This window comes from Narcine bancroftii, chromosome 5 (genome assembly GCF_036971445.1).
Source record: "Narcine bancroftii isolate sNarBan1 chromosome 5, sNarBan1.hap1, whole genome shotgun sequence".
In the NCBI taxonomy this organism is placed as follows: Eukaryota; Metazoa; Chordata; class Chondrichthyes; order Torpediniformes; family Narcinidae; genus Narcine; species Narcine bancroftii.
This window is the reverse complement of record NC_091473.1, coordinates 22,243,057-22,263,128: the sequence shown is the minus strand read 5'-3', so window position 1 is coordinate 22,263,128 and position 20,072 is coordinate 22,243,057. Positions and strand designations below refer to the sequence as shown.

General features: G+C 41.5%; 1 protein-coding gene across 2 annotated transcripts in view; it reads left to right on the top strand.

Moving 5' to 3' along the window:
• The window catches only part of bsnb (bassoon (presynaptic cytomatrix protein) b), a 451,700-nt gene that overhangs the window by 36,117 nt on the left and 395,511 nt on the right, over positions 1 to 20,072 (top strand). For both annotated transcript variants that reach the window (XM_069936943.1, XM_069936942.1), the window contains one exon: positions 12,205 to 13,083. In XM_069936943.1, the coding sequence (XP_069793044.1) occupies positions 12,205 to 13,083 (879 nt within the window). The remainder of the gene's footprint in view (positions 1 to 12,204; positions 13,084 to 20,072) is intronic.

The window sequence follows — 20,072 nt, the reverse complement described above, 5'->3', positions numbered from 1 at the left end:
ATCTTCTTCAGCATGATGATGAAACAAGCCATGAAAGACCTCAACAATGAAGATGCTGTTTACATCTGGTACCGCACGAATGGCAGTCTCTTCAATTTGAGGCGCCTACAAGCTCACACCAAGACACAAGAGCAACTTGTCTGTGAACTACTCTTTGCAGACGATGCCGCTTTAGTTGCCCATTCAGAGCCAGCTCTCCAGCGCATGACGTCCTGTTTTGCGGAAACTGACAAAATGTTTGGCCTGGAAGTCAGCCTGAAGAAAACTGAGGTCCTCCATCAGCCAGCTCCCCACCATGACTACCAGCCCCCCCCCCCCCCCCACATCTCCATCGGGCACACAGAACTCAAAATGGTCAACCAGTTTACCTACCTCGGCTGCACCATTTCATCTGATGCAAGGATCGACAATGAGATAGACAACAGACTCACCAAGGCAAATAGTGGCTTTGGAAGACTACTCAAAAGAGTCTGGAAAAACAATCACCTGAAGAAACACACAAAGATCAGCGTGTACAGAGCCGTTGTCATACCCACGCTCCTGTTCGGCTCCGAATCATGGGTCCTCTACCGGCATCACCTACGGCTCCTAGAACGCTTCCGTCAGCGCTATCTCCACTCCATCCTCAACATTCATTGGAATGACTTCATCACCAACATCGAAGTACTCGAGTTGGCAGAATCCGCAAGCATCGAATCCACGCTGCTGAAGACCCAACTGCGCTGGGTGGGTCACGTCTCCAGAATGGAGGACCATCGCCTTCCCAAGATCGTGTTGTATGGCGAGCTCTCCACTGGCCACCGAGACAGAGGTGCACCAAAGAAGAGGTACAAGGACTGCTTAAAGAAATCTCTTGGTGCCTGCCACATTGACCACCGCCAGTGGGCTGATATCGCCTCCAAATGTGCATCTTGGCGCCTCACAGTTCGGCGGGCAGCAACCTCCTTTGAAGAAGAACGCAGAGCCCACCTCACTGACAAAAGACAAAGGAGGAAAAATCCAACACCCAACCCCAACCCACCAATTTTCCCTTGCAACCGCTGCAACCGTGTCTGCCTGTCCCGCATCGGACTTCAGTCACCAACAAGCCTGCAGCAGACGAGGACATTACCCCTCCATAAATCTTCATCCGCGAAGCCAAGCCAAAGAAGACTGTTGAGCTCAGTAATTGCAAAGGGGCTGGTATTTCAAGGAAGACCTCTACTGCTGATGACAGTATAATCCTCCATAGAGAAGAAAAATCTCTATATACCTGTCCAACAGATCGGAAACTCTCTTCAGGAGGCAGGTGTGGATATGTCCATGACTACTGACTGCAGAAGACCTCATGAACAGAAATACGGAGGCTTCACTGCAAGATGCAAACCATGGCAAAGGTGGTATGCTTTGGATCTTGGGCAGTTTCTTTACATCTCCACACTTTGTTCTTGCAATCATTCTGATACAGGTTAATCTTGGTCTCATCTGTCCACAAGACCTTTTTCAAGAATTCTGCAGGTTCTTTTAAATACTTCTTTGCAAACTGTCATCTGGCCATCCTTTTGCAGCTAACTAATTGCATCTTGTAGTGTAGCCTCTGTATTTTTATTCATGAAGTCTTCTCTGGATAGTAGTCATTGACACACTCATACCTGCCTCCTGAAGAGTGTTTCTGATCTGTTGGACAAGGTTTTAAGGATTTTACTTCACCATGACGAGAATTCTGGCATCAGCAGTGGCGTCTTCCTTGGAATAACAGTCTGTTTGCATTTCCTGAGCTTACCAGTATGCTCTTTCTTCTTAGTGATGTTCCAATCTGTTGATTTTGGTAATCCTAATGTTTGAGTGATGTCACTTACTGTTCAACTTCTTGTTTTTCAGCCTCATAATGGTTTCTTTTGACTTTCATTGGCACAACTTATGTTCTCGTGTTGAAAAATACCAACTGCAGACTCCAAAAGTGCTTAAAAGCTTCAAAGCAAGCCTTGCTCTCATATACCTGCACCAATGAAGCAATTAAACATACCTGAGTACTCACAAACATCTGTGAAATTAAATGCCCTGAAATGAGGGGACTATGTGTATATTTTAAACAAAAAAGTTATAATTTTTCCATGGTTAAACCAAAAGGTGTATTTAATAACCTTGAATAAAATCTGGAATGTGCACTTTAATTACATGTCAATAGTTTAATTACAAATTTAAAGTTGTAGAACACAGAGGCAAATAAAGGGGGAGGGGGGAAATGTCTTTGTTCCAAATATTATGGAAGCCCCTGTAGTTGTGTTTTATATTTTACTGGTAGATGCTTTTGACAGCTCTTGGCTTATTATATTTTCCAACGACCAAGAGCTTTACCTTGTGCGTGCCTGTTGAAATACCTGCTAATGCTAATTCTGGAAGACTGGGCAGGCTAGTCTCAATGGAATTGTTTGGGGGAGAGATCATATTCTTTGAGTAACCTTTAAAAGAACTTTTTGTATTTTACAGCATTCAGGGTCAGCAGATTTTTAATCTCCCCAAAAATATCAAGCCTTGTGAAATTGTGGCAAAGCTTAAAGCATGATGATCAACTATTCAAAAAACATGCAGGTTTTTGCTGCTTCCATCTTCTTTTGATCAGGATAAACCCAGAAGTTGGCATGTCTTCTGAATATTTCAAACAAGTCTTGTCTTACTGGGTTCAGTTCAGTTTTTTGAAGATCGTGGCAGGTTTTAATAGCCTTGCTCATCTCCGATGAAACCCCACATTCAATAACTAAGCCTGTTGAGTTTTTGTCATTAAGAAATCCACATTTAAATTATTTTGTGAAGTTATTCTTAAAGCTATTTCAGTTCGGGCCTCTGCTTGGAGACCTGCTATGGGGCAGATTGAAAATCTGGAACTTCCCCTTCAGACAGCAGCCCAAAAAGGCTGCTCCAGCATCCCATTCAAAGGAGAGGCACCTCTGGATCCCCATGGAGGTGGGCCGACTGGTGCAGTCATCAATACGTGGCAGAGCAATGGTTGTTTTCCCTACTGTAGAGCGCGTCGAAAGAACCAAAGACTTGTTAATCCAAACCAAGGCTTTTATTAACTAAAAGACTGGAGCATATCACAAGTAGGTCGACCAGTCCAGAATGACCTGGTCTGGCTAGGAGCAATCCTTTAAGACCTGCCAGTAGGTGTGGCTACACTCTTAGCCAATCATAGTCATCCTACACTACATTCTGTACATATACACATTGGTGATAGAATCTGTACTATCACACCTGATTGTACCATGCAGCTGAAACTGCTCTAAGGTTCCCTGAACAGTTCCAGCTGCATGGGGTATTATGGGTAGGGAAGATTGCCATTGCTCTGCCATGTTTCGAGCTGCAGAGTGGTTACGAAGGCTGAAGTGGCCTGCTGTGGCTGTCTCAGCCACCACGCCGGCTTCCGCTGCCTCTGACTTGGAGGGAGAGGGGTGAGTGGGGAGATGGGTTGCGGGCTGACAGCATCAGCAGCCCGCCCTCAAACAGCCGCCTTGCGCAGCTGCCAATTCAGATCGATCGGCGGAGGGCTGCGTTGTGAATATTATCCCTCTCGGAGAGGGGTTGGATTATGCGGTCTGGAGACTGCCTCCTTACATTCAGAAAGGTAGGTAATTATCCATTTTGGTGGAGTTATTCTGCTTTTACGTCCCAACTTATGGGCTATCTGAAATGGCCTTCACTGGTCATCTGCTGCCAGATTACAAGAATAGCATGTTCTTCTATTTGTCTACGTTATGCTGTACATCTGTGAAGTGTTGGACAGAAGTGGAAGTTGATGAATGCTGGATAGAATTAGAAATGTTACTTGATAATGAATGATTAATTTGTATTGCTTCTGGAGAAATATGGCACTCAATACCTATCTGGTTAGTTCGAGGCGGGATGCTGAAATGTTTGCAAGAGTATATATTGTATCAAGATTACTCTCTCGTTCTTGCTCAGTCAACAGAAATGTAATGACTGCCACTTTTACTTTCAATGGCTCAATAAAAGTTGATTTCTAAAATCAGTTCTTAATGTCCTTTTGAAAACTCCCAATTTTCATAGTTTCAGATTTACAATCGTATATTGACTTCTGTACCTGAAGCAATAAATCTCAACATTCTTTTTTATAATTTTTTATTTTGCACACTATGAACCTTATTAACCAAACTACACACAAACATTTCCCTCTTGAATATACACAGTGTCATTTTCTCCCCTTTTTCCCTCCTCCCTTCCCTCCCTCATTCCCACCCCATTAAACGTTCAACATAAATCTCAACATCCTTAAAGCTTAGTACACAAGAAAATATCATTGGAATAGCCTGAATATACTAACTACTGCCGTTGAATTGTAGTTGATATTCAAATAGATTATCCTTGTATTTGCTTAGGATAGTTGTTCAGAGTTATGATGTAGAAGCACTTCAGTCCTCTATCAAAATCATGCTGTATTGCTTTGTCATTAGTTACATATGCACAATATCCATGTTTAAATTCTTGATTTTGTGTAATCTAGATTTATATTTGTATTCAATCAAAGTTCATTTTGATTTGCAAGGTGGAAGATGCTGTTCAATGTTTCCATGATCTTGTCACCAGTTGAAAAGTGGAGAGGGCAATACCAGCAAACTGCAATAGCTTTCTGTTACACTGTTTTACTTTTGAGATCTTCTTCTTCTTTGGCTTGGCTTCGCGGACGAAGATTTATGGAGGGGGTAAAAAGTCCACGTCAGCTGCAGGCTCGTTTGTGGCTGACAAGTCCGATGCGGGACAGGCAGACACGGTTGCAGGGGAAAATTGGTTGGTTGGGTGTTGGGTTTTTCCTCCTTTGCCTTTTGTCAGTGAGGTGGGCTCTGCGGTCTTCTTCAAAGGAGGTTGCTGCCCGCCAAACTTTGAGGCGCCAAGATGCACGGTTTGAGGCGTTATCAGCCCACTGGCGGTGGTCAATGTGGCAGGCACCAAGAGATTTCTTTAGGCAGTCCTTGTACCTTTTCTTTGGTGCACCTCTGTCACGGTGGCCAGTGGAGAGCTCGCCATATAACAGGATCTTGGGAAGGCGATGGTCCTCCATTCTGGAGACGTGACCCATCCAGCGCAGCTGGATCTTCAGCAGCGTGGACTCGATGCTGTCGACCTCTGCCATCTCGAGTACTTCGACGTTAGGGGTGTAAGCGCTCCAATGGATGTTGAGGATGGAGCGGAGACAACGCTGGTGGAAGCGTTCTAGGAGCCGTAGGTGGTGCCGGTAGAGGACCCATGATTCGGAGCCGAACAGGAGTGTGGGTATGACAACGGCTCTGTATACGCTTATCTTTGTGAGGTTTTTCAGTTGGTTGTTTTTCCAGACTCTTTTGTGTAGTCTTCCAAAGGCGCTATTTGCCTTGGCGAGTCTGTTGTCTATCTCATTGTCGATCCTTGCATCTGATGAAATGGTGCAGCCGAGATAGGTAAACTGGTTGACCGTTTTGAGTTTTGTGTGCCCGATGGAGATGTGGGGGGGGGGGGGGGGGGGCTGGTAGTCATGGTGGGGAGCTGGCTGATGGAGGACCTCAGTTTTCTTCAGGCTGACTTCCAGGCCAAACATTTTGGCAGTTTCCGCAAAGCAGGACGTCAAGCGCTGAAGAGCTGGCTCTGAATGGGCAACTAAAGCGGCATCATCTGCAAAGAGTAGTTCACGGACAAGTTTCTCTTGTGTCTTGGTGTGAGCTTGCAGGCGCCTCAGATTGAAGAGACTGCCATCCGTGCGGTACCGGATGTAAACAGCGTCTTCATTGTTGGGGTCTTTCATGGCTTGGTTCAGCATCATGCTGAAGAAGATTGAAAAGAGGGTTGGTGCGAGAACACAGCCTTGCTTCACGCCGTTGTTAATGGAGAAGGGTTCAGAGAGCTCATTTCTGTATCTGACCCGACCTTGTTGGTTTTTGTGCAGTTGGATAATCATGTTGAGGAACTTTGGGGGACATCCGATGCGCTCTAGTATTTGCCAAAGCCCTTTCCTGCTCACGGTGTCGAAGGCTTTGGTGAGGTCAACAAAGGTGATGTAGAGTCCTTTGTTTTGTTCTCTGCACTTTTCTTGGAGCTGTCTGAGGGCAAAGACCATGTCAGTGGTTCCTCTGTTTGCGCGAAAGCCGCACTGTGATTCTGGGAGAATATTCTCGGCGACACTAGGTATTATTCTATTTAGTAGAATCCTAGCGAAGATTTTGCCTGCAATGGAGAGCAACGTGATTCTCCTGTAGTTTGAGCAGTCTGATTTCTCGCCTTTGTTTTTGTACAGGGTGATGATGGTGGCATCACGAAGGTCCTGAGGCAGTTTTCCTTGGTCCCAACAAAGCTTGAAAAACTCATGCAGTTTGGCATGCAGAGTTTTGCCGCCAGCCTTCCAGACTTCTGGGGGGATTCCATCCATACCTGCTGCTTTGCCACTTTTCAGTTGTTCGATTGCCTTATATGTCTCATCCAGCACTTTTGAGATAATATCTGGTATAATGGTAAAGCAATTTACTGCAATATAAAAACTGTTTTCACATTTTATTTCAACTTATAATCGTTTAAAATAAACAGTTTTGTCAGTACTTCTTTTCACCATGTGTTTCAGCAGAGGAAGCTGATAATTGAGGGTGAATTGATAAGAGAAGCCTCTTGACATTTCAAATTGTTTTTCTTCTCTTCCTCTCCCTTCCCCTTTAGCTGGTGATGCACATAAAACTGAAAATGATTATTTATACCACCAGAGCATTTCACTATCTACTTTAGAGGAATGCTGCTTTAAGTTGCTTTTGGGTGCTGCTATCTCCTCTCAGTATTTTCATTGTTTAGAGAGAGTGGCTTCATTGTGGAAGAATTGTGGTTTGATTTGATTTTTTTTTGTCTTCCTGAGCAGATGCAAGGAAGTTCTAGCGCTTGCCACTTCTGAAAGATCGTCGAGTTCTTTAGGAAGTGAGAAACCATTAACTGTCATGAAACTGGTTTCATAAAAAGCATTTTTTTTTCAGCTGAGGAGTATAAAAGGTGGTGGAATTCATGATTTTGAATGTCACATACATGAATGGTACATAATGTTTGGCACCAGTGGCAGAGTGATGGGCTTCAACTTTTGTTCTCTATGGTACAGCTTGGAACGAAATATCGAACAAAAGCCAAGAAATTCATTACTATTTTCTATTTTTCTGAAAAAAAGCTTGAATGCTTAATGCTCCAGCTTTTATGTGGAAAAATCTTGTTGACTAACTGGTATGAAATATCAGTCATCTTGTTGAGTGGCAATGGGTCAGACCTGAGGAGTAGCTCCAGTCTGTTGTGATAAGCATTCAAGCATAGGGGGGAATAAGCCTGTGTGGTTTGGCTTATTTTTCATTTGTGCTATGCATTCTGTGCGTATGAATAATTTTCTTTTGATTTCAAGTAGACTCAATGCAGGTCTTCATGGATAACTTCAACATCTCACTGCAGCAGTCCATCATTCTTGCAGGGTTTAAGGCAGCCACCATCATTCTGGTACCCAAGAGGGCGACAATTACAGGCCTCAGAGAAAAAGGCCCTATGGCACTGACCTCAACCATTATGAGATGCTTGGAGCATTTGGTGATAGAAAGCATCAAAGCGCACCTCCCACTTTAATTTGCCAAAAGAAGAAACCGTTCCACTGATGATGCTAAAGCCTGATCTCTTCATACCATCCTGACCCACCTGGAGAATGATCTCTCATGCAACAGGCTACTGTACATTGACCTCAGCTTGGCGTTTTATACAATCATTCCCTAGAAGCTGGTGGAGAAGCTGTCCTCGTGGAGACTCAACACCACTCTGTGTAACTGAATTCTGGACTTCCAAATGTAAAGATCATATTCTGTCTGGGTCAGTAGCTGGTGCACCTCAGGGCTGTGTACTCAGCCCACTCCTGTTCATGCTTCTGTTCTATGACTACATCACCAGATCCAGCTCCAACAGTATCATCAAGTTTGCAGATGACAACAGTCATTGACATCACCAGCACTACAGAGAAGTAGAAAATCTTGTAATTTTCAATGGAACAAGATGAAGGAGATGTTTGTGGACTTTGGGAGGACCTGGAATGACCACCCTCCACGACACATCAATATCTGTAGTGGAGAGCACCAAATTCCTTGGAGTTCACTTAGTGACATGTCATGGATACATTACATCTCCTCACTTGTCAGGAAGGCGCAAGAGCAACTGCACTTACTGAAAATATTGAAGCGGGCAAGGCTACTGGCCACCATTGTCAGCCTTCTACAAACACTTAATCAATAGTGGCCTGGCCAGCTGCATCATGGTGTGGTTGCTGCAGAGAAATGGATTGGAGATCCACAGGACCATAAAAGTAGCAGAGAGAATCACTCTCTGTGAACAGAGAGGACCATCATAGATGTGGTCTACTTGGATTGTTGTCTGAAGAGGATGTACAAAATCATTGAGGATCCCTTCTTCTCACCACGCAGGATCTTTCAGCTTCTCCCATCGAGAATGAGATCCAGGTGTATCAGAGCCAGCACCACCAGGCTGAGGAATGACTTCTTCCCACGGGCAATGAAAATGCTGAACATCCAAAGGAACTGCTCACACGAACCATCTGAGACTCTTGTATTCGTGAAAGAATACGTATTATGTGTGTGTATATATGAATACTTATTCTGCATATGTTTTTTCTTTGCATGTGTGTAATCTCTAGTTGTGTGTCTGCATGTTTTGCACTGAGGACCAGAGAATGCTGTTTTGTCGGGTTTTACTTGTGCAATCAGATGGCAATAAACTTGACTTGACTCACTCTGGAACCTGATGTGATAAGAGGTGAAGAAAGAACATTATGATAGACTTGATTCTCTTCCTGAATTAAATTGGAATGTTTAACATGAAGTAACTTAGTTGGGGAATAGAGGTGATGGGGAAGAGTATTCACTAGATACAACAAGCTCGGTATAATGTCTTAAAGCATCTAAGAATGTTTGAATTATCATCTTTTTTTTACTTCCCTATTTACCATATTCTGGATTTTAAATAAAATTGGTCAAAATTAGCATTTGCTTTTCCTGCTGCACCAACAAGCTGAAGTATTGTATGACGAGAAAAAAGAGCAGACCATTGAGTTTGTGCTGTGTAATGTCCCCTTGTGTAATGGTATGAAATCTCAGTCAAATTATTACAGTATTACTTAACTCATTTGTCAGCACATAATTGAATGGTTTCCATCTTATGACTTGAGAGTTCTTTCTGATTTCACTTACTCTTGCTTGGCACAGGAGATTTAATTTCATGTTTATGAATGAGCAACGTTGATGCAGCGCATTTTATCAACCTCTTGAGTTGCTTCATGATTAGAGGAAGCATAAAGAGCACAGTTCATGTCCCAGCAGCTCCATTCTACCATATTTTGTGAAGGTTGCAATGATTTTATTGTTGATATTTTCTAATTACTCCAAGATTTCTGTACTGGAAGATTTCCAATTTAGAGTGAAGTTTTAATTTTAGATGGTTAGAGTGTATTAAAATATGGTAAAATGAGATTTTTAAATATAATTAAAAGTTCATGGGGACGTTGAAGTAGTTTGTCCACTAAGATTCACTATTGGCTGGCAATGTCTTGTTGACAACAGCTTTTCTTGACCTGATTAACATATTGAGGTGTTTAAAACTGATATAAATGATAATTCTCTCAATCATGTCTTAGTCAGAATTAGACTAATTGTTACTGCAATGAAAATACTTGCACATGAGATTTTAAAATCATTTGAAATCCTTGAGTCTCCCCTTTAAACTTTCTCTTTTCTAGCACAATTAACTTTTTGCTATATGTCGTTGTACTCAGGAATTTTAAGATGCAAATAGCATCTCAAGTACCACACATATCCTGTTGGAAATTATAGTGGCTGTTTAAAAAAGGCACTTGGTACTCGGAGGAGGTTTCCTGAGTGCAAAACCTACGACAACATACAACAAGAAGTAATTGTGACCAAAAAAAGTGTAAAGGGGAGACTCCAGGTTTACAAATGATTTTTAATTCACTCTAAATCAGTGAAGATTACTGACAGATATTAAATTTGGACCTCAAGCATAATAGATCACAATCTAATTTTGCATAGAAAAGTAAATCAAATAACTTTGGCTCATAACTGCACTCCCACACAACTACCACTCTCTTGAAGGCAATTACAACTTCTAAGTAAGAAGCTTGCTGCTGGGAGCACTCTAGACAATCCCAATTGCAATTAGCAAATCACCCAGAAGGGTAGGGTTGATATTTCTTTCTCCTCCCTCAAACAAGGACAGTTGTTAATTGTGTTCCTATTTGGTGGACTGCTTGCATACCCAGACTCAAACTTAATTGACATTAACCAGACATGGACAAGGAAATTTGATCTTAACTTTATTTCACCTGCCTTCCATCCATTATCCTCTCCCAGCTTCTCTGCTCCCTTGACCAACTTGTTCTTCTTTCTCTATTATGACAAAGGGTCCTGGACCAGAAACATAAACTGTTTCTCTTTCCACAGTTGCTGTCTGACTTAAGGTTTTTCCTTGCATCTCCCATTTTAAAAAAGGCATCATTTCAGGAGTAAATATTCTTTTGGGGGACATTCAGTGTCTTGAGCTGTGTTGCATACTTGAGTTTTCACAATAAATACATCTTTTTTTTTTGATCCAAACCAAGGCTTTTATTAGCAAAAGACAGGAGCTCTTCACAGGTGGCCGACCAGTCCGGAATGATCCGACCTGGCTAGGGACACAACCCTTTAAGGCCCAGACAATAGGCGTGGCTTAGCTCTCAGCCAATCGCTGTAAGCACAGTCTAGATACAGTAACTATATACACTATGTACATTGGTGATAGATCTGTACTATCACAAGACACAAGCCTACTTTTTAGTGACCTGTTTACCAAGTTTTCCTAATCTTGTCAACCTTGCCCTTCGCTTTAACAGGAACCTGCTGGCTTTGAACTCCTCCTAGCTCACTTTTGCCAATCGTTCCTTTCACACAGGCAGCTCCCCCAATAAATGTTTACAAGCTCCTGTCTAATGCCATCAAAATTAGCCACCCCTTCCCCACGAGCACCAGTTCTAACTTTTTCCATTGCCATCTCAGCTAGGCCAGACTGAGTTCACCTGCCCACCCCTTGAGGGCTTCTTGACCCTCCGACAATTGAATGCTGGCTGAGTTCACAAGTGAAGAATGGAAAAATGCTGGAAACTTGAAATATAAACCACAAATGCTAGAAATACGCAGCAGGTCAGGCTGCATTTGTGGAGAGAGAGAGAGAGAGAGTGAGCGAGAATCAAGAATTCACAGTTCAGGTTGAAGAGAATTAGTGAACATTCAGAAACAGGAGCAGAAGTCGGCCATCTGGCCCATCGAACCTACTTCGATAAGATCATGGCTGGTCTGACCATGGAGTCACCTCCACTTGCCAGTCTGTTCCCCGTCACCTTTAATTCCCCCACTATCCAAAAATCTCACTGTCTTAAACACCTTCAGTGAGGCAGCCTCTATTGCTTCCTTGGGCACTACTCTTTGGGAGAAACAGGTCCTCATCTTTGTCTTAAACCTACTTCCCTGAATCTTTTTTTTTTAAATTTTTTTATTTTTCACACCATAAATCACATTAGCCATGATATACACTTTTTCTTTTTCACACATATACAGTGACTTTTACAATAAATACATCTTGACTGTTATTCTATTGCAGAAAATGGATTTTTGATGACATGGTACACAGAAGCCCTGTTTGGCGTATGTCTAACTTTTAAATATTTGAACAATCTAACAGGCCAATTTGACCTCACGAGTCCGTGCCACCCATTTTACACCCCATTGACCTACACCTTGGTATGTTTTTGAAGGGTGGGAGGAAACCAGAGCCCCTGAAGAAAACCATACAGACACAGAGAGAACGTAGGAACTCCTAACAGACCGCATGGGATTTGAACCCAGATCTGGTCCCAATTGCAGGCACTGTAAAGGTGTTACGCTAATCGCTACGCCAACCATGCTGCTCGTTCAAGTGGAATTCGTATTGCATTATTTAACAGAAAATTTGCTTCCATTACAACCAATTTTTATTGAATGAATAGAACCCAGAGGAACTGCTCTACTTTTTCATTCTGCTTTTCAGAATACAAGACTTTATATATATATAAAAAAAAATTTGCAACAACCAGTGATACTTATTTCAGATGGTCTAACAAAACTTTCAATTATTTTGTAGGTAGAAGAATGGTTGTGCTTAAACTGTCAGATGCAGAGAGCACTGGGAATGGATATGATGACTGCACCTCGTTCCAAAAGTTATCAGCAGCTGCACTCTCCCTCAAACCAACTCCAAACAGAACCACAAGCAAATGTGCAGAGAAAGCCTCAATCAGACCATATTCCACAACAAGGAAGGACCACTCCAGTGAAAAGAGAACTTCCTAAAGTGCCATCAGGTGGGCAGAGTAGACCTGAAACCAAGATGAAACCCAGTCAGAGTGAGCAACGAGTGTCAACAGTTGATCAGTCTCAACCAAATGTTCATGGTCAACCAAAGCCTGATATTACTTCAGAGGTAGCCAAGTCCATGGGTCAGAGTCAGCAAACTAAGCTTTTGCAAGCAGAGCAAAGGAGAACAGCAGATGGTTCACCAGCAAGAACACAAGCTGGTCCCAGTAGTACATCCCAAGAGCAAGAGGGCATCACTGGTAAACTCTTTGGGTTTGGAACTTCACTTTTAAACCAGGCTTCAAACCTTATATCCACACAGCCAGAACAGACTCCACTTGGTCAACAATCACCTGCAAAAGCATCTGCGACTAAACAGGCTCCAAAAATAGTTTTCAGTGATCAAAACACAGAACTGAACCCTAGATTGCAGGGTTCAATGCCAGAAATGCAAGTTAAAACTGGGGATGGCTCTCCATTGAAACAAGGAAAACCAGAGCCTATTGCTCAACCAAAAGAAGCCACCAAGCCCAAAGTATTGTGCCCACTCTGTAAAACGGAGCTGAATGTGGGATCAAGTCAGTCTCCCAACTTTAACAATTGCACTGAATGCAAAGTCCAAGTTTGCAACATGTGTGGCTTCAACCCAACTCCACACCTGGTAGAGGTAAGGCTGTTTCAGAAAACTGTAAATACCATAACATATTGTTTATATATAATAAATCATAACAGATTCAGGATAAAATATTGTCAGTTAAACATATTCACACTTTAACTTGCATCTTCTGCATTCTACATCCCACATAAGATTCATCATTCTAAACTCTCTTCTCAGCCATCCTTGAAGCTTCTGAACCTGGAAGCATTATGATGAAAATGTGATGCTCCATCAAGGGTTGCACTGCAACTACAATAAATGCCACTGGCCCTTTGGGGGGGAGAAAGGAATTTCTAATTCCTTTATCCCAAAATGAACCCATGTTTCCATCCGGGCCTCTAAGGAGCTACCTCTGCAGAAGCTAAGATCCAAAAAAAGTAATTGATGTAAAAAAAAAAAGTGGCTTGAATTTGGGATTGCACTTGTCTGAGCTGCTCTGGTAGTTGAAGTTGACTGTTGCATTCTGATTCATAGCCTTGGGAACATTCTCGACAGTTCTGGTGGAGGCATGCCGTACTAACTCAGTTATTGCTAATAATTATATTACTGATGCAGCTATTGCTCTGTGCTCAAGGGGAATGATTTCCTCCATGGTCTCATCAACATGAATGAGTCGGTCACAAACATGCATGAATTTTCCATCTTACCAGTTTTCCCAAAGTTTAGGATGTCACAGCCTGCAACCTCGGAAACCACTGTTGATGCCATGAAAGTTCTTGCATGCATGAACAACCTTCAAGTAACTAACTATGAATAGACTTCCTTGCAATTTTTTTCCCACAATCTTAGTCTGAGACACAGCCATATTGGCAGGAAACCATTCATGGATCCATTTTTAAGGAGGCAGTGACATCTCAGAAGTACCTCATGATTGTTTATCTTGGGAGTAAAGCCACTGCACTTATTCATAAATGTTTCAACTTGATGATTGAATTCTAAACTCTCTACTGTAATAATAAGGATATTTGCCACAATAACGTGGACTGTTTCTCTTCATATGGTATCCAAAGTTGTGGTTCAATTTATTTTCTTTCATAATGATCAGCAAGGCTACAGTAATAGTATAACCTAATGTTTGGAATTCTCTAACCAGGGAAGTGGTTGAGGCTGCCTCATTAAACATATTTAAAATTCGGTTAGATAAATTTTTACATGATAGAGGAATTAGGGGATATGGGGAGAAGGCAGGTAGATGGAGTTGGGTCATAAATTAGATCAGCCATGATCATATTGAATGGTGGAGCAGGCTCGATGGGCCATTTTTGGGCTACTCCTGTTCCTACTTCCTATGTTCCTAAGAATATTGTTGTGAAAATCACAAGATACCATGCCTGATTAAACCCTCTCCATCTGTTAGAGGCAGAGCTAAACGATCAGAATCAATGTACCTCCATCATGTCAACCTCCCTGCCTCTGTCGCTTGAAGGGAAACAAACCCAACCTATCCAATCTCTCCCCATAACTGAAAACCTCCAATCCAGACAACATCCTAATGAATCTCCTTTACACTCTGCAGCACAAGTGCATGCTTCCTGTTGTGTTACAATCAGAACTGCACGCAATACTCGAAGCATGGTCTAATTTGTGGTTTATAAAATTGTACGAAGTCTTGAATCTTGTGTTCCGTGCTCTATGAAGACAACCATGCTAAATGCTGCCTTCCCTACCCTATTTACCATGTTGGCACTTTCAGAGAACAATGCACTTGAATCCTGATATTATTCATTCAAATTTCTTAAGATCGCCATTTGATGTATATGTCCTACCCATATCTGACTTCCCAATGTGCATCATCTCACATTTGTTAGGATTAAATTCCATCTGCTAGTGCTTTGCCCCACTTTTTATCTGCTCTGATGTTGTGATACTGTATTTTAATTACTTGAATCAAATGTCCTTCAGTGCAGTGTCTTAGTCCATCTGTTTGCATGTATTTTAGTGGCACCAAACCTCAAGTGGAAGTTTCTTTTATTATGCTGTAAAAATTTTACTACTGAAAGCCAGCTTGTCAAAGATCTTGATCTTTCATTGACAAGTCATTGTTGAATGATGCACCTTACCTTAGTTAGTAGAGCAATAGACTCTCACACACTCGCCAAGGCAAATAGCGCCTTTGGAAGACTACACAAAAGAGTCTGGAAAAACAACCAACTGAAAAACCTCACAAAGATAAGCGTATACAGAGCCGTTGTCATACCCACACTCCTGTTCGGCTCCGAATCATGGGTCCTCTACCGGCACCACCTACGGCTCCTAGAACGCTTCCACCAGCGTTGTCTCCGCTCCATCCTCAACATCCATTGGAGCGCTCACACCCCTAACGTCGAGGTACTCGAGATGGCAGAGGTCGACAGCATCGAGTCCACGCTGCTGAAGATCCAGCTGCGCTGGATGGGTCACGTCTCCAGAATGGAGGACCATCGCCTTCCCAAGATCGTATTATATGGCGAGCTCTCCACTGGCCACCGTGACAGAGGTGCACCAAAGAAAAGGTACAAGGACTGCCTAAAGAAATCTCTTGGTGCCTGCCACATTGACCACCGCCAGTGGGCTGATAACGCCTCAAACCGTGCATCTTGGCGCCTCACAGTTTGGCGGGCAGCAGCCTCCTTTGAAGAAGACCGCAGAGCCCACCTCACTGACAAAAGGCAAAGGAGGAAAAACCCAACACCCAACCCCAACCAACCAATTTTCCCTTGCAACCGCTGCAATCGTGTCTGCCTGTCCCGCATCGGACTTGTCAGCCACAAACGAGCCTGCAGCTGACGTGGACTTTTTTACCCCCTCCATAAATCTTCGTCCGCGAAGCCAAGCCAAAGAAAGAGAGCAATAGGAAATGTCCATGCTTGCCTGAGATTCAGATGTCAAGGAAGGAAAATAAAAAGCTGTCAAGATGTTTTTTATTAATTTTTAAATGTTAAATTTAGACCGCGCACAGTAACGGACCCTTTCGGCTCATGAACTCGTGCTGCAAATTTGCACCCAATTGACCAACAACTCTGTTTTGAACAGTGAGAGGAAACTGTAAAACCTGGAAGAAACCCATGCAGACATGGGGAGAATGTGCAAACTCCTTAGAGATAGCGATGGGTTCAAACCCTGGCCACTGGTACTGTTACAGTGTTGTGCTAACCACTCCGTATCTGTGCTGTCCTATTTTACCATCAACAATATTATTGTGTCATCTCTATTTTAACATCAAAAGCACAGCAGACATATTACACAAGGGATCTCCTGATAATGTGATAATAGTTTTGTTTTGACGTATTTGTAGATGGAAATATGTTGGTCAGAAGTTTATGCTATGGAATGTAGCCCTCCAAATATTTGTCAGGTGTGATGAAATAATGAGATTATTCTTTTGCTATTGCAGTAGCTTTTAAATTAATACGAGGCTTGACTTGAACAGGTAGGCTTGGCTGCGATTAGAAAAGGCTCTGCTCTTCCACATTATAAACACACAGGCATATATTAAATTTCCAGTAGTTATCTATTGGAGAATATTTTTCTAAGCACAGAAAATAAGGTCAGGGCAGGTCAAAAATTCAATTGGAGTTGAACATAGATCCAAAGCTTGCAAATAAATATGAAAGTAGAAGCAAGTGTGGCTTGAGGATGGGATTTTTAAACGAGACCAAATATAATGTATGTTGCATTCATAATAATAAACGTGTTCAATAAGTTAGAGGTGATGATGAGATGGAGCTAAGTGTACAAGTGGATTCTAACAGGCATTGTTGATTGAATTGAGTGACTATGTTTAAATGAGAAATAGGAGGGAGCAAAGTTATTTTTTTAAATTTGAAGAATAATTTGAACATGGGTACAATTTTGATATTCTAAGACTATGGACAGGAACAATTTAGTAGCTGTATCAAGAATGGACTAGTCTAAAATGCTGATTTGGTTGACATGAACTAGTTAAGCTGCATGGCCTATACCATGCAGTTGGACTCTTTGATTGTATTCAAAAGGTAAAAATATAGGAATGCTATAGGTAGCTATCAGATTATGATTGGATTAGAGGCGGATTTAAGTTCTTGAGTCTTCCAAAGAAACTTAGCACTAATTTTGTGCTCCAGTACATGGAGCATTTTATTATGAACAACACTTGAGTGTGATTGCAAACTTAATGGGAGTGCCTCCATAAATATCACTGTTTCTGGTTGCTGAGCAGTTTTCTAGGAGCTGCAGCAGAATGATTGAACCTAGGTGGAATTTTAATTTGTGTTAAGAGGATTATTTCAATGGTAATGGATGCTTTGTGGATGAGCAATTGATGATCAGTTATCTGAAAATGAATGTCACCTACTCAACCTATTTGACTATATGCCACACTGCTGTTCCAGTATTCCAACAGATCTTAATTTTATGATGTTATCATGCAATTGGATAGAGTACTCAAAATTTCTAGTTCTTGAGTAATTGAACACAAAACTGCATGAAATTCATACCCCTTAACTGGGCAAATAAGATTGGACTTCAGATACTTAAGTTTCTATTGCCCAACTCCTTAATCTTCATAAATCAATAATTTTTCCTAAGAATTAACCTCATGAACCTCTAAATTTCTGCAATGCAAGCACATCCTTTAATCTGGAAACCAAAACTTTGTGTAATGCTCCAGGTTAAGGCACACTTAACTTTTTGCAATAAAAGCAAAAATTTCTTCCGCTCTCCAAATTATTTTTTGTTGTTAATTTACTGGCACCCCAGATGCCTTTATGCCACATAATTTGTTTTTTTTAAATTATCATACTGAAGTGGATATCCTTAATTTCTTTCACCAGATGAAACAGTGTGGGATTCATGAACCATTTTCATAGAGATAAACTTCTCCATGAGAATAAATTACTTTTCAGTGTGCGTTTACAACAGTGTACCAGTATTATCAGTCAAACAAGAAAACTCATTTTCACTGTTTTGAGTGTCAGTGAGCAAAATGCAGGAGCTTCCCTACTTACGATGGTCTGATATGATTTTTCAAAGTTATGATGGTTTGAATCCACACTTTCAATTTTAAATTCCAATCTGTTTCCGCACTTGCGATATACGGTACGCTATTCTCTCGCGATGCTGGGTGATGGCAGCATCACGCGAGAGTATCGTACAATGTACTTCATGCCCAGTGTGCTTTCGGCTGTTTTTTTTTTCCCCAGTGTGGAATAAAGGTATTCACAATTTAATTATAAAAAATGGTAGGTGCGTTATTCTTTTTCGACTTATGATTTTTAAAAACTTGCGATGAGTTTGCTGGAACACAACCCTGTCATAAGTTGAGGAACACCTGTATGAGACTGTATTACATTCCATTTTATTTGTTCTGCAAACTTGAAAAAATAATCTAATTTTGGAAATGAATAAAAATGTAAACTTGGCAAGTTTGAGTGAAATTTTACTTCAGAGTCATGATGCTGACTCCTCATGTAATTGAAGTACTATATGTTTGGTATAATTGTAGTGAACTTCATTTGCATCCAAGCTTGATAACATTCCAAAAAGCGGTGCCCAGAATTGACCACAATACTTTGAGAGACTAACAGGAATTTCATAAAAATGGAGCACAATTGCTTTGCCTTTGTACTTTATAGTTTTATATATAAACCCTTTGTCCTCATTAATTGCCAACTGTTCTTCTCACCACTGCAAGACTCTGCATTTCTTCATTCAGATATAATGATCACACTGGATAGAGGGGAGCAGGTAAATGTGATTATACTTGATTTCCAGAAGTCATTCAATAGGGTGCCACATATATTAAAAACAACATACATAAAATAAGGATACGTGAAATTGGGGAGCAATGTATTGGCGTGGTTAACCAATAGAAGACAGAACATTGGGATAAATAGGTGCTTCTCTTTTTGGCAATTAGTGAGGAGCAGAGAACTGCAGTGGTCAGTGCTCAGCCTGCAACTTTTCATAGAAACAATTTGGAAGTAGTGTGTGTAAGTTGCATATGTCAGTAAATTGAGTGGAAAAGCAAACACCAGAGAATACGGGGAGTCTGCAGAGAGATATAGATGGCTTAAACAAATGGGTAAGTGTCTGACAGGTGTGGAGGATTGATATTGATCCTCAATTCAGGTTCTATGATGAGGCCTTATTAGCAGTTTACTCTTCTGAGAAATGAAGGACACAGACCTTGCTTTAGCCAATTTCCTTTAATTGATACAATAAAGAGGGAGGACCATCACCTCCATAGAGGATTGAGGAGCTCCCCGTACATACAAATGCATGGGTTTAATTTTTTGAACCCTTTCTGTCATCAGTCAATCTCAAAACAATCATCTTCAGGGTTTGGCCAACTTAGGGAACCTCATGGACATAAACTATAAATTAACCAAATTCCTTATTCAATTCATATTTATTTCTTTGGCCATAGCAAAAAAAATGTATAGCGATAACTGAGAAGTCTGACTCCCTCTTCATTTCAGCAAGTGGATGACAAAGATGCATAGCTTTATTCCCATGGAAGAAAAATATGTATAATCTTAGAAACCAACACAGCATCTTTATTAAAATGTGGCAGCCATATCTGAAGTATATGGGACCACGACTAGCCATACCCTGACAAAAAGACAAAGATTCATCAACAGATGGATCAAGAAAAGTAGCTCTGCAAGGGGGTGGCTTTACAGCTTATATGAATACTTACTGGAAATGCAGATCCCTTTCCTTTCTTCCTTGTCTTTTTCTTTCTTGTTACCTCCACTTCTCTCCCAGGGAGTGTGGGTGGAAATGGGATGGGGGGAAACATCACATGTATTTAGATTGCTGGAAGATATTGATATGCTCTGAGAGTCTGTAATGTGTTCTCCTGGTTTAATGATGGAAAATCAAAAATAAAATATTCCAAAAAATAACAATCCTCTCAGGGGCAAGCATTATCCTATCAGCATTAAGCAAAATAATCTCCATCCACATGATGCCCCATATTATCACACGGACATGTCCCCCTCCCTTCAGGTATTGTGACAGTTTCAGTCCCCTAATTC